Source organism: Elephas maximus, chromosome 13 (assembly GCF_024166365.1).
Source record: "Elephas maximus indicus isolate mEleMax1 chromosome 13, mEleMax1 primary haplotype, whole genome shotgun sequence".
Taxonomy (NCBI): domain Eukaryota; kingdom Metazoa; phylum Chordata; class Mammalia; order Proboscidea; family Elephantidae; genus Elephas; species Elephas maximus.
The window spans coordinates 79,098,560-79,112,970 of record NC_064831.1 but is presented as its reverse complement, the minus strand read 5'-3'; the positions used below and the strand labels follow the sequence as shown (position 1 = coordinate 79,112,970).

Sequence of the window (14,411 nt, the reverse complement as noted above, 5' to 3'; positions counted from 1 at the left end):
ATTATTTAAACAATTTTATCCCAGGATACCACCTTCCTTAGTAACAGGCAGTGTATTTACCAACATGCTTCTTTCTTCTCACACTCCTTTTTCTCCCCAAGGTCAAAGCTAAAAATAGTGGCTATTCTAATAGCACACATCTATCTTTTAAAACGGAGCCGTCCCCATCAGGGCAAGCTCAAACACGTGTTCGTGCTGAGACAAAACACAGACCACTGGAAATCGCCCCTGTCCTGGACGGAAGACGGCCCCCAGGAGCTTGAATCAGCAGTAGCGCAGTGATGCTGTCCACAGATGCAGGTCCTTGTCCTGAGAGCCTGGGGAGAAAGGGAACGTGTGCTCTTGTGCAGAGAGTATGACTTTGTGATCAGGGCTTTCTTCTAGAGCAGGGTTTGGCACACTTTTCCTCTAAGACTCAGTAAATATTTTCAGCTTCGCAGGCCATTACAGTCTCCATTGCAACAATTCAACTATGCAGATGTAACACGAAAGCAGCCGTAGACAATTCATAAACAAATGAATGTGTTGTTAGCTGCCATTGAGCTCGCCTCCAACTAATGGCAATGCCATGAACAAGGGGACAAATGCTGCCCAATCCTGCGCCATCCCCATGATCAGTTGTGGATAGGACCATAGAGATCCGTAGGGTTTTCACTGGATGATTTTTGAAAGTAGATTGCCAGGCCTTTCTTGCTAGCCCATCTTAGTCCAGAAGACCTGCTGAAAGCTGTTCAGCATCATAGCAACACTGCAAGCCTACACTGACAGACAAGTGGTGGCCGCACATGAGCTATATCGGCCTGTAATTGAACCTGGGTCTCCTGCATGGAAGGTGAGAATCTTATCAGTGGACTACCACTGCCCTCTTATACACAGTAAGTGATCCATAAATATCAGTTAATAAACCCATTAAATTGGGAGAGCTTACTCATTCTTTTCCTGAATCTCTACACCTGGTGTTCTACCCACAACATCCACAGCAACTATCTTTCAGGAGCACCTTGTCACCTCTGTCTTTGCAACACTCAGCATTAGAGGACCACCCTCTGAGAGGGAATGCTGCAAGTCCCAGCAGCACTCCTGCTTGAGATAGGTTAACCCATGCCCAGAGGTGCTGCTGTAACAGAAATAACACAACTGGATGGCTTTAACAAACAAATTTATTCTCTCCATTTTAGGAGGCTAGATGTCCCAATTCAGAGTGCCAGCTCTAGGGGAAGGCTTTCTCTCTCTTCTGGCTCTGGGAGAAGGTCCTTGCCTTCTTTCAACATCTGCAGGCCCAGATTTCCTTGGAGATCTCCGTGTGTCTTGACATCAATCTTCCCTTGGGTCTAGGAGGTTCTCAGTGCAGAGACCCCGGGTCCAAAGGACATAATCCACTCCAGGCTCTTCTTTCTTGATGGTAGGAGGTCCCTCACTCTCTGATTTTCTCTCCTTTTATCTCTTGTAAGATAAAAAGGTATGACTGAAGCAGTAAGGGCCCCAGAGGGCAGGAGGCCATCCTCATGGGTCGGAACAGAGGCCCTTGGCCAAGACCATGTCTGGTAGGAAGCCACTTCCTTTCTATTCTCTCATCCCATTTATTCCATCTCTGGCCCTCATCCCTTCCAGGAGAGGGCTTCATCCTCCTATTTTGCAAAATGATTGATTTTCAGTTATGCCTGTTGGCCTGACCAGTATCAGAATGAACTGACGTAAGTGTCCAACTTCACAAGCCTCAAGGCAGAAGCACCTGTAACTGTTCAAGGGCCACTCAGGAGACATTTGGCTGCCCCGTATGTTCTTTTTGAGGGGGAAGGAACTTGCCTGCTGAGTGTGCAGCCTTGGATGACTACTGTAATTTTGGCTCCAGAGAAGGTGTCATCTGGGGCTTGGCCCAAGTCCAGCTTGCTCCTCCTCTCTCTAGATAAGACATTTCCTCCTCCCACTCCTCCTGGGCCTCTTGCTAATTTCACTGATGCACCAGGCATCCGTTCTTAATCTGGCCAAATCAATTACAAATGTTACAGGTTGTAATTACCCGAGAACTCCTGAAAACTAATTAATGTGCCATCTTCACAATAAATTACACCTTTCCTTTGGCTTTATGTCCCAGAAAACTGTTTTCTGAGAAGGCAAGGCTTGGCCCTGGCAGGGACTATCAGAAAGCTGCTCTTTATTTGGCTGAGCTGAGAGTTTTCAGGGTTTGTCAGAGGTGGAAACAGGCGCAGCGCCAGGCCTCTGGGTGGCAGCCACATCGTCTTTTGCCACTTTGGGGGAAGTGACCAGGGCATCCCTGCAGCTCTGTCTTGTCATTCCACCGTATGGGGACTCTTCAGTTCACCTGGGGTCCAGGCCAGGGAAAGCAAACAGCAGATGCAGGAGGATTTTAGAAAAGAAAGAAAAGCAACCTGTTTCTCCTGGTCCTGGGTCTAGTCAAGCTGTGTTAAGTCGGGAACCACAAAAGCATCCTTCAGAGAGAGGCCCTGTCAGAGAAGCAACTCAAAAGCAGAGCTTAATTTTTTCTCCTCTTTTCCTTTCACCAACAACAGACAATGGAAACACAGACCTTCCTGGATCTCAGCTTTATGTACTAATAAATGGTTTCCATGACCTAATGAATTTGGAAGGCAGACTTTAAAATTCTATCACTAATACAGTAGGAAATTAGCTTATTTACACAACTCATACCCTCCTCACACTTGAAAACTCTTCAACCTGGAGCTTCCACTCATCTGAAGTGTTATTGCGAACTGTTAATATAATTATCAGGATAAAAGGAGAACCAGGGAAGAAAACTTACAAACGTTCCAAGCATGGAGACATAAGATAGAGATATTTAGGGAAAATTCTTATGTGTCACGAGGGCCATGGATGACTGAAAGAGGGAAAACATTTCTTTGACTTTCAAAGAGGAGGTAAAAGGTCCCCATCGGATTGTCCTGGGGAGTGGGTGTGGCCATGTGTATATCTGTGGGCACTGATGTATATGTGTGTATGGCAGTGAATGTGTACACACAGGCATGTGTGCATGTGGGGCTGTAGATACGCTGTGCACGTGTGTGTGCATGTGATGTTTACATGTGTGTAGGTGGACATGGATGTGCTTACATGTACGTAGGCATGTGCATACTTGTGTGTGTGCATGTGTGGGTATGGGTGTAGGTGTGAGTGCTTGCGTGTGAGTGTGTAGGTGTGTGTAGGAGGGCATCAACACACATTAGATCATATAAAGATAAAATTAAAAAAAAAAAATGCATTCCCATCTAGGCAATTCCGACTGGTAGCAACCCTACAGGACATAATAGAACTGCCCCATAGAGTTTCCAAGGTTGTAATCTTTACTGAAACCCATTGCCATCCAGTTGATTCCTATGCTATGAGTCGGAATCAACTCGAGGGCAATTGGTTTTCTTTTGTTTTGTTTTGGCTTAATCTTTACTGAGACGGACTTCCACATCTTTCTCCTATGAAGTGGCTGGTGGGTTCAAACTGCTGACCTTTTGCTTAGCAGCCAAGCTCTTAACCACTGAGCCTCCAGACACCCCTTAATGCCCTCCTCCAGCCTCTGCTCCTAAATCCCAATAACAGCTCGCATCGGCCTTACTGTCGTTGTCCATGCAGTTGATGGTGCGTTCTTCACTCAGCACCAGCTGTCAGCCTGGCTCCTGGCAGGTGCTGATAAAACATCTGCCAGGTGGGGAAATTTCACACCATACATGTGGGCAGGCAGCTCTCATCTCACCTCCTTCCTCACCACAAGTGCTAAATGCTATCTTGCAACTTTAGGAGTCTGTTTTCTTTGCTTGTTTGGCTTTAGAAAACCCTGGTAGTGTAGTGGTTAAGAGCTACAGCTGCTATGCAAAAGGTCAGCAGTTCGAATCCACCAGGCGCTCCTTGGAAACTCTATGGAGCAGTTCTACTCTGTCCTATAGGCTCACTATGAGTCAGAATCCACTCTACGGTAATGGATTTTGGTTCGCCTTTAAAGCAGAAATGTATCTCTTGAGTTCATATGGAAGTAAATACGTAAGACAGAATAGACTGTACAGAAATATGAAGAAATTGCAAAATTACAGATTTTGTTTTACTCTTTAGGTTGAGAGAAATTTCACTTTGCATAATGCTCTGAGTTTCTTGTACTGGAAATCTCAGTGTCCTCCAGGGTTACACCCACTTTCTCATCCCTCATGTCTACTTGGTTATCTGTTATTTTAGTTTGGAAATTATTCACAAACCTACTCAACCTTTTACTCGTAGTCACTACTTTCATGAAAGATTTTTTTTTCCTTGCCAGTATCACTGATAGAACATTCTAACTTGTCTCCTTTTTCCATTTTCTTCAGTCCATTCTACATACCTTGCCAAGGCTGCCTCTTAATAGAAAGATCTAATTGTATTAGGGGCAGCAGTGGTTCATTGTTAGGATTCTCACCTTCCCTGCGGGAGACCCAGCTTCCATTCCCGGCCAGCACACCTCCTGCAAAGCCACCACCCGTCTGTCAGTGAAGGCTTGCATGTTGCTATGATGCTGCACAGGTTTCAGTGGTGCCTCCAGACTAAAATGAACTAGGAAGAAAGGCCTGGCTATCTATTTCTGAAAACCCCCCAGTGAAAACTCTGTGGATCACAACGGTCCAATGCTGCTGTGTTGGGGCCGCCATGATTTGGGGTCAACTCGATGGCCGCTAAGAACAATTGTGTTAAGCTGAAACATATGAAATTGCCAAAATTCAACCCTTTACATACAAATGGCAGTTTAATTCAGTTCAACCTGAAATTGCTATTTAACTTATAACTCTTTGCTGGCATTCCATGATATTTTTTGAAGTATTTTTTGTTTGTTATTAAATAGTGAGATATACCCATGTATCCATTTAATGTCTCCTTGTATTATCAATTAAATTGTGCCCTTTCTAATGTCATATACACAATTGCTCTCAGGATAGAATTGTCAGCAAAACCTCAGTGGCCATTCTGAGGCTATTAATTATTAGCTGAATGGACTTAGATAAATCACCTGAAATTCTAAGCTTCAGTTTTCTCCTAAAAATGAGGCATAATAATACTGTTTAACTCATTATGCTTTTCTGAAAATTAAATGAATAGTGTACATAAAGTGTTAAAAACCAGAAAACCAAACCCATTACTACTGAATTGAGTCTGGCTCATGGTGAGCCCACGGTGTCACAGTAGAACTCTGTTCCCTAGGAGTTTCTATGGCTGTGATCTTTCAGAAGTAGATTGCCAGGACTTTCTTCCAAGGTGTCTCTGAGTGCCCCATGAAAATGAGCACCGTTACTCTTCAACGCAAGGCCAACCTTGTTAGGAACAGGTATCCCTTGGTCATTTGTGTTGCCCTGCAGTTAAATGGCAATTCTCTGGAGGCATTCTTTCCGAATCTTAAGTCCCAGAAAAGGGGCAAGACCTTATTTTCTTTACAGCGACCCAGTAGGGTTGCTTCCCTCTGTTTTTTTTTTTAATCTACTCCATGTGAAAATATTACCAGATTTTTTCTTACACATCCATAAGTTTGTATGGAGAAATTTTAAAGAGATTTTCTAAATTTGAGTGATTACTGCCGGGGATCAGTATTCCAAAAAGAATTTAGAGTCAAGTCGTTGAGTTGCTTGCAGTTAATTTGTTTGTTTGGTTGGTTTTTTTTTTTTTTTTGCTTTTGCTTCATTTGATGAAAAAATATTGGTATTGCACTAAGTTTTTAAATAATACAATTATACTCTCATTAATAGATATCATTATTATTTAATAAATTACTCCAATTAATTATGTTATTGAAATTAAACATTTAATCTCTACCAAGATTAAATTTTAAATAATTAAGTCTAATGCTAATAGGATAGAGATAGCCTGTGCCAGCATCTTCTTTTTAAATACAAAATAAAATGACCTATAAAATTAAGTCTGATTTCCTTTCCTTGACTAAAAACCCCTGTTTCTATTCCATTCTGTTCCCCACCCCCCACTGCATGGTCTCACGACATTAGGGCTTTGTACGTGTTATCTTCCATCAGGGGTGTCCTTTCCTCACTTCTTCACCTGGATAAAAGCTCACATGTTTCCCCCGTGGTGAAACTTTCCCTGCCTCCTTCCGACAGAGTTCCTTGTTCCATCCGCTGGGCTCCCAAGGCACGCTGTTTGTTCCTCTGCTAGGCACTCACAGAAAAATACTATAATTGATCTCTGAACAGGTCCGCTCCCAACTCCACTCCCAGCTTCTTCCTCCACCTTCCCCAGCTACAGCCCCCAGCACACACTTGGTAGGCGGGGGAGGGGAAGTTTCCCTTCCTTCCTTCATTCCTTCCTTCCTTCCTCCCTCCCTCCCTCCCTTCCTTCCTTCCTACCTTTGTTTCTTCCCTCCTTCCTTTCTTCTTTCCTTCCTTCCCTCCCTCTCTTCCTTCATTATTTCCTCCTTTCTTTCTCTCTCATTCTCCCTTTCTCTTTCTTTCCCTTCTTTCCTTCCTAAATAATGAATAGATAAGTGATCAAAAGAAAATTCATAGACAGTTGATAAATGCTTGTTGAATGAATGAACGGATTACATTAATTAATGACTATAAGAATTTTAGTGATCTTAGGATTTATATGGCCTAGACACACACATAACAGATCAGAAACAGAACTTTTATATATTTTATTGTGATATATATATATATGTAAAACCAAACTTGTTGCTGTCGAGTCAATTCTGACTCAGAGTGACCCTACAGGACAGAGTAGAACTGCCCCATAGAGTTTCCAAGGTGCGCCTGGTGGATTCAAACTGCCACCCTTTAGGTTAGCAGGCATAGCTCTTAACCACCAGGGTTTCTGACATATTATATAGCATATTAAATTTTATTACAATATATTGCATAATGTATTTCATTATGATGTTATAAAAAATTATCACACCCTCTCCTATAGTGCTATTTATTTTTGAACTCCTGTGGCAAACTTTTTCTGACCTGATTTTGAAATGATACTCACGGTTTCTCATGCCATGTCATGTTAGGCTCCTCAGGACTATTTTTCTATCAAATTAATTTTCTGATAGTTTAAAAAGTCACTTAAAATTCTAACTCCCCTCCCCCCACAACTCAATTCCAGCTGTATCTTCTTAACTGCTCCAATAGTAATGTTTTCTTAAAGTCAACAGTCATGTTTATAGTAAAATTGATTCTATCTTTTAATATCCTATTACATAAATTACCTTAGAATTGAATGGGGGCTAAATTAAAATGAGCACATTTGGATTTGGGTAACCTCCCTCTTGAGTCCCTGGGTGGTACAAACAGTTAAGCACCCAACTACTGTGGTGTGATGGATTACCTTTGTGCGTGGCCATTCTAGCCGTGGTCTTCTAACTCCCACCCAGGCGACTGGGTGGGAATGTATGGTAGGGTAGTTGTGGCCCACCAAGGGGATTGGTCAGTTTTGCCTTATAAGAGAGCCAATTCCAGAGCAGAGAGGAGGATTCTACCACCACCAAGGAAGAACAGCCAGGAGCAGAGAGTGTGTCCTTTGAATCCCGGATTCCTGTGCTGAGAAGCTCCTGGAACCAGAAGGCTGAGAGTGAGAGCAAGCTGTAACTTTGAAGTTGGTGAGAAGTGGTGGCAGGAATGACCTGGCAGCAGGAGACTGCATGATGTGCTTCCCGGCCCAGGGAGAGAGAAAGCTGAATGTCTTTGGGGAGAGGCCTAGGGCAAGAGAGAGGCGTGCCTGCAAGAATGGTTGGGAAGAGACTATCTTGATGGAAAAACTGTATCCTGAGTGTTCCTGAGCCTGAATCGTAACTGTTACTTCCCTAATAAACCCCATAATCGTGATTATGGTCTGTGAGATCTGTGGGGCCATTGCAATGGGTTATCGAACCCAGCAGAGAAGTAGAGAGGGCCGTTGGTGTCAGAAACAGTAAAGATGGCAGAGAGAGGAGGCTTGTCTGGCCTCCACCTCGTGTGAGTCAGCCTTGCCCCGTTGATCCTGATTCTCCTTCCCGCTTGTGAAGTGAGAGGAGGTCAGACACTGCCCCCAAGCCATTTTGACAACTACTGATGGAAGGGTTAGTGGCTTGGACCTACTCAGAGGCACCTTGGAAGAAAGTCCTGATGATCTGATTCTGAAAAGTCGTATTCTTTTTTTTTTTAATAGTTTTTATTGTGCTTTAAGTGAAAGTTTACAAATCAAGTCAGTTTGTCACATATAAGCTTATATACACCTTACTCCATACTCCCACTTACTCTCCCCCTAATGAGTCAGCCCGCTCCCTCCTTCCAGTCTCTCCTTTCGTGACCGTTTTGCCAGTTTCTAACCCTCTCTACCCTCCTATCTCCCCTCCAGACAGGAGATGCCAACACAGTCTCAAGTGTCCACCTGATACAAGTAGCTCACTCTTCATCAGCATCTCTCTCCAACCCGTTGTCCAGGCCCTTCCATGTCTGATGAGTTGTAAAAGTCATCTTCTTAAAAACCCTAAGGAGCACAGTTCTACTCTGCAGCACACAGGGTCTCCCTGAGTCAGTCAGAATCAACTCAATGGCCACTGGTTTGGTTTGGCTTAGTTTTTTTAACCTCCCTCTGAAAGTGCTGATAGCTTTCTCTCACAGGCCTTGTGAAAAGATGAGGATTATCTTCAGTCTCTTTGTACAACATGGAAATCTATTATAAACACTCCCCATCTCTTAATATGCCGTATGTTGATTGCATAACTATTTAACAGCCAAAGGGAGCACCACTCTCCACATCATATAACATTTAATAAGCATTGTTCCACTTACCCAGTTGTTTCTTCCAATGATGTTTATGGCACATGTATCAGTGGCCACACTGACTATCAGGTAATATCATCATCACAAAAAACTGGTGGGATGAAAGTGCTAACCTATAGACGACAGTTAGGTCCCTGGGATCCCTGGTGGTGCAACAGTTAAGTGCTCAGCTGCTAATTCGAAGGCTGGCAGTTTTGCTCCCATAAAGATTGCAGCCAAGAAAACCCTATGGGGCAGTTCTACAATGTCACATGGGCCACTCTGAGTCAGAATTGACTCAAGTGCACACAGCAACTAACCTCAAGTTTGGTGGTTCAGACCCACCCAGCGACACCACAGGAGAAAGACCTGGTGATCTTTTGTAAAAGATTAGAGCCAAGGAAACACGATAGAGTAGTTCCGCTCTGTAAAGCATGGGTCGCCATGCGTCAGAGTTGACTCAAAGGCAGTGGGTTTTTTGTTTGTTTGCTTGTGTCTTTTAAAGATAGCAGTAAATGTGTTACTTTTAACCAAAACAGAATAAAACATCCACACAATGATGGTTTTTGCCCATACTTAATGGGAAGTAGTGGCATAACAGGCTCTTACCCTGATACCAAGAGACATCTGGTTTTCTTCCTACAACTGAGATCGAAATTCATTGCTCTGTAAACTCCTTGGAATTCCCGAGTGTTTCAGTAGGCAAGGAGATTTGATTTTGTTCTTATAACAAAAAGGCCTGCGTAAAGAATTCTTTTAGTCTTTAACAATAGCCACACTAAACCCTTTTATCCGAAACCTGAGATCCTGATAGAAACATAGAATTTGGGAGACAGTTCCCAAGATAACCAAATAGAATCTTTAAATAGCATTGCTGATTTTGTTTTTCTCATATAGGCTCTCAAACTTCTACCCTGCTCTGCAAATTTCAGACTTTATCCATTCCCTGTCTTATTCATTTTCGCTGTTAACATCTTATTCTCGTGCTTGTTACATTTCCAGAACCAACAGTACAAATATCTGCCTATGGCAAGTAAATTAGAATCGCATGTAAAAACACAAGTGAACTTGAAGCTTTTGCCAAATGACCCTGTAAAGAACTGACCCGTTCTATCGCCATCACTTCTACAGTTTCAGAATTTAAGGTATGAATTCTCTTAAACACCCTCCCTCTTCAATTTCTGTGTGTGGCCAGCAGAAAGCAGCAGAGATGCAGGTTTACCCCTAATCTGGGCACAGGATATATTTTTCTTGAGTTAAAAAATCGAGTTCTTTTGCCATCTGTAATTAGTATATGGAAACCCTGGTGGCGTAGTGGTTAAGTGCAATAGCTGCTAACCAAGAGGTCAGCAGTTCAAATCTACCAGGTGCTCCTTAGAAACTCTATGGTGCAGTTCTACTCTGCCCTATAGGGTCGCTATGAGTCGGAATAGACTTGATGGCAGTGGGTTTGGTTTTTGAATTAGTATATGGAGCCCTGGTGGCACAGTGATTAAGAGCTCAGCTGACAATCTAAAGGTCAGCAGTTCCAATGCACCAGCCGCTCCTTAGAAACCCTATGGGACAGTTCTACTCTGTCCTATAGGGTTGCTGTGAATTTGGAATCGACTCAACGGCAATCGGTTTTAATTAGTATTTGTCTTGAGCCATTTCTGTGTATAAGGCAAGGGCTAAGAACTGTGAGTGTTACAAACTAATCTGAAACGTGGCTTTGGCCTGTCAGGAAAAAACATAGTGAGTAAGTGCACTAAAATCAAATGAGTTATTATTGCTAGTTGGCATGATCAGGGAAGTTTATGGAGGAGATGGCATTCGGGCTTGATCTGAAGACATGCCGGAGCTATGAATTAGCAGTGGAGAGGAGGAGAGTATTCCAGGTGGGGTCAGCGTGAGCCGAGTCAGGGCAAGAGCAAAGCCCCAGGCACATGTAAGGACAGATGGGAGGCCAAGTTAACTTTGTTGTTGTTAGTTGCCATCGAGTTGATTCCGACTCATGGTGACCTCCTGGGTGCAGAGTAAAACTGTGCTCCAGAAGGTCTTCAAGGCTGTGACCTTTCAGAAGCAGATCCCCAGACCTGGTTCCCAAGGTGACCCTGGGTGGATTCAAACAGCCAACCTTTTGGCTAGTAGTTGAGTCATAACCATTTTACCGCCATAGACAAATATAGTCGAAAACCTGGATGAAGATATAAGTAGATGTCAGATTTTGAACGCATTTTCTTCTTCCTAGGTATATAATACCATGATCCAAAATAACTCCTCATTAAGTTAAGGCATGAGTAAGGTGACCAAGGCTTGCTGAATGCTTGCAAAGTGCAGATCTTTCCTTTAAATATTTGCTCAAGTTATTGACATTGAGTATATTTTAAAATGTTTTCATGAAGATTCTGCTTTGTGGAAGTCATTTATTAAAACAAATGAAATAAGATATATACATATAAAGATATGCAGTAAGATATACTATATATAATGATATGTACCTGTTTATGTATCTGTTGATCTGTTAAGCAGCTTGGTGATGCAATGGTTAAGCACTTGGCTGCTAACCTAAATGTCGGCAGTTGGATTCCCAGCTGCTGTGCAGGAGAAAAGACCTGATGACCCATAAAGGCTACTCAGGAAACCCTACTGGGCAATTCTCCTCTGTCCTATGGAGCCCTGGTGGTGTAGTGGTTAAGAGCTTGGCTGCTAACCAAAAGGTTGGCAGTTCCAATCCACCAGCTGCTCCTTTGAAATCCTACGGGGCAATTCTACTCTGTCCTATAGGGTCACTGTGAGTCGTAACCAAGTCGATGGCGCCTAACTACAACAACAACTCTGTCCTACAGGGTAGCTATGAGTCAGAATTGACTCAGCGCACACAACAGCAATGCAACATTGATCTTTCTTGATTCTTACTTTTAAACTTTTCCATCATTTGAACATAAATCACGGTTTTAAGGAGCAAGCACTTCCTTCTGTAACACTCACCTACTCAACTGTTAAAGTCACCTGTCTGACTTAAATCAGCCAGACGTATACTTAAGGTTCATAAAAAAAAAAAAAAGGTTCATAGGTGTCAACAATTTGAGGGGAGAGGATGGTAACCAAAGAAGATCTAGGTACAAAAATGGAATTTCTTTCAAGATGAGAGAGAGTGGGGTGGCGCTAAGCCTCAGTATAAGGAAATTTACCCAGGGACCTCTACAGGGACATTAATTGTCTCCTAATATTTACTATCTGTTCCCTTCCCCTTTATTTCATTGAACATGCTTATGGCCTTAAGCTGCTTTAAAACTAGCATTCATTTTCTTTGCACCTCCAGCCCTATATTATTTGCATGCCTTTTGTGATCCGTTAGGAGTCAAAACTGCTCACTAGAACATAAAATAATGTCAGAAAGAGAAAACTGTGGAGGAATTAAAAAATGATTGTAGGGCACTTTTCAAAAGCAAGAAAGCACAGAATGGCATCCTGTGTTCATTGTCTGGGAGCAATAAATTGTGCAAGACTAATAATAGATAAGCACTTACAAGGTTAACAGGAATCTCTGAGGAGTGCAGTTAATGCCCTTGAATGCTAACTGAAAAGTTGGAAGTTCAAGTCCACCCAGATGTACCACAGAAGAAAGACCTGGCAAACTACTTCTAAAAAATCAGCCATTGAAAAGCCCATGGAGTTCTACTCTGACGCATATGGCACTGCCGTGAGTCGGAGTCCACAAATAAGTGCAGAGACACTCTTAAGGAGATATCTTTAAAATTATGATTAACAAAATAAATGCATTAAGCAATTATTTACCTTTTCAAAGAATCAAAAACTTTGTGCACATTTTTAAAGTTTGTTCATTTTTTTTGTTTTTACTGAGAAATCACTCCTAACTTTTCCCACTGCATATTTCATACTTACGTTGTTTAGTTTATATCCAGTAACCAAGTTTATTTCGTTGTGGTTTTGAAGCACATAAGAAAGAAAAGTCCTTCAAATATAAAACTGGAGTGGCAATACCACTTGGCATAGAAAGTTGAACCAAAAATTAAACAAAAATTTAAGTGGTTTCAGCAAATGTAGTCTTCTTTCAGGTGCACTGATTCTTTATTTTTTTTTTCAGACAGTGAGAAAATATGTTTTTGCATGTTTTAGAAAGATTACAGTGATTTTTACAGCAGTGTATTGAGTGAGACACAACCACTCTTTGATTGTTCCATATCCCTCTAGAGCACTCTTTTTGATCCGTTGAAACTTGATAGTATGCCAGGTGTTCCCCTGCTCAAGGGGATGTATCAATGGTGAAATATCTTAGCTATACCCGAGTATTAAAAAAAAAAAAATTTTTTTTTTTTTTTTTAATACCCGATTATGATGTAGCTTGTTATCCATGACCCACAGATATGCAGTAGAATGTATCTGGAGCCATTCAACAAGAAAACGTGGTGAGAATGGTGAAAGCTGGGCAAGGGAGTTGGCATCCTTTAGAGACCATTCCAATGGTAGCCTGAGCAATACCATTGTCTAAAGTGACAAAATGACCTGCCCACAAACACTTTCTCCAGTCAATTGGGATCAGGCCATCACAGCCTTAGTTTGGTTACCTACATGGATTCGTTAACTTCTCTTGGTCCCTGAGGTTCTGAGTAGAGCCAGCCACCCACCACAGGCCCAGCTCTATTTTACCACTGTGTGCATTTCTAAAAAGGACTGAGAAAATTAATGGGGTTTGGCTCAGTGGGATTTCGTCAACCATACTTGGTAAATAATTCTAAGTATGTGTCTGAAACATCAGTAGACCAGTGAAAGATCTTTGCTCATACAATTGCCAATTTTTAATCTATTGACTGCCTTCTACAATGAACCTGCATCTCATATAGCTTTTCCTTCAGGCCACATAGATCATTGCATTTATCAAATAATTTATGGGAACTTAAGGGAGACACACTTGTGGATGAATTAGTTGAGCAAGTTTCACTAAATACCTCACACTCTCTCTCCCCGTACCCCCCATCCCCTGCTTTTGCACTCACTGTTTTGCTAACCCACTCTCTCCCACTCTCTTCATCTTATTATATCTTTCTATTTTCATGAAGAGTTTGGACCACATCCCCCCACACCATCACAGGTTCACTTGTTCAAGAAGAAAGAAGACACTTATTCCCGTGGATTTTTGTGTGAGTGGCATAGGACCTTTACTAGACTCCTTGAACTGTTTGCATAAGCACACAACAGTTGCTTCAAAATTACAAGCAGTGATAAGACTGCTGGGATGAAGACTCTACTATCCAATCCAACTGGGTCATACACACAAGATACTTAACAATGTTGGCAATTGAAAAGCCAGTATTATTATTTATAGAAAGCAAACAACAAGAACAGATTACTTACAGAAAGTAAACAGTAAACAACAAAACAGATTTGAGGTGAACAGGTTGCCTGTATCCCTAAGAGTACCCACTTAGTGTTGTAGGGGAGGAACACACTTACGTCTAAAAGCGGACCTGTTCACCCTTCCAAATTTACCCATGTACATTTCTGTGTCACTGGGTTGGCACACTGTGGACCAGGTGTCTGTCTCACTCTCTCTCAGCAGGTGAGTCATCATATCAGGTCAGGTACGGCATGGGTGTGTTCATTCCTTCTTTCTGCTTTCCCCACTCCTTTTTTGACCTGGTCTAGCCCCCTATGCTTACTGGTACAGCTATCAACCAGCAACTT

The 14,411-nt window shown here is 42.3% G+C and overlaps 1 protein-coding gene across 5 annotated transcripts in view; it reads left to right on the top strand.

The window, feature by feature from the left end:
- Nucleotides 1-14,411, top strand: part of AGBL1 (AGBL carboxypeptidase 1) — a 1,130,253-nt gene that overhangs the window by 1,009,786 nt on the left and 106,056 nt on the right. The window contains exon 23 of one of the 5 annotated variants that reach the window (XM_049905903.1): nt 9,726-10,038. The exons of the other annotated variants lie outside the window; for them this stretch is intronic. Within the exon in view, the coding sequence (XP_049761860.1) occupies nt 9,726-9,765 (40 nt within the window). The 3' untranslated portion in view covers nt 9,766-10,038. Of the gene's footprint in view, nt 1-9,725; nt 10,039-14,411 lie in introns of those variants that run through there. 5 annotated transcript variants of the gene reach the window in all.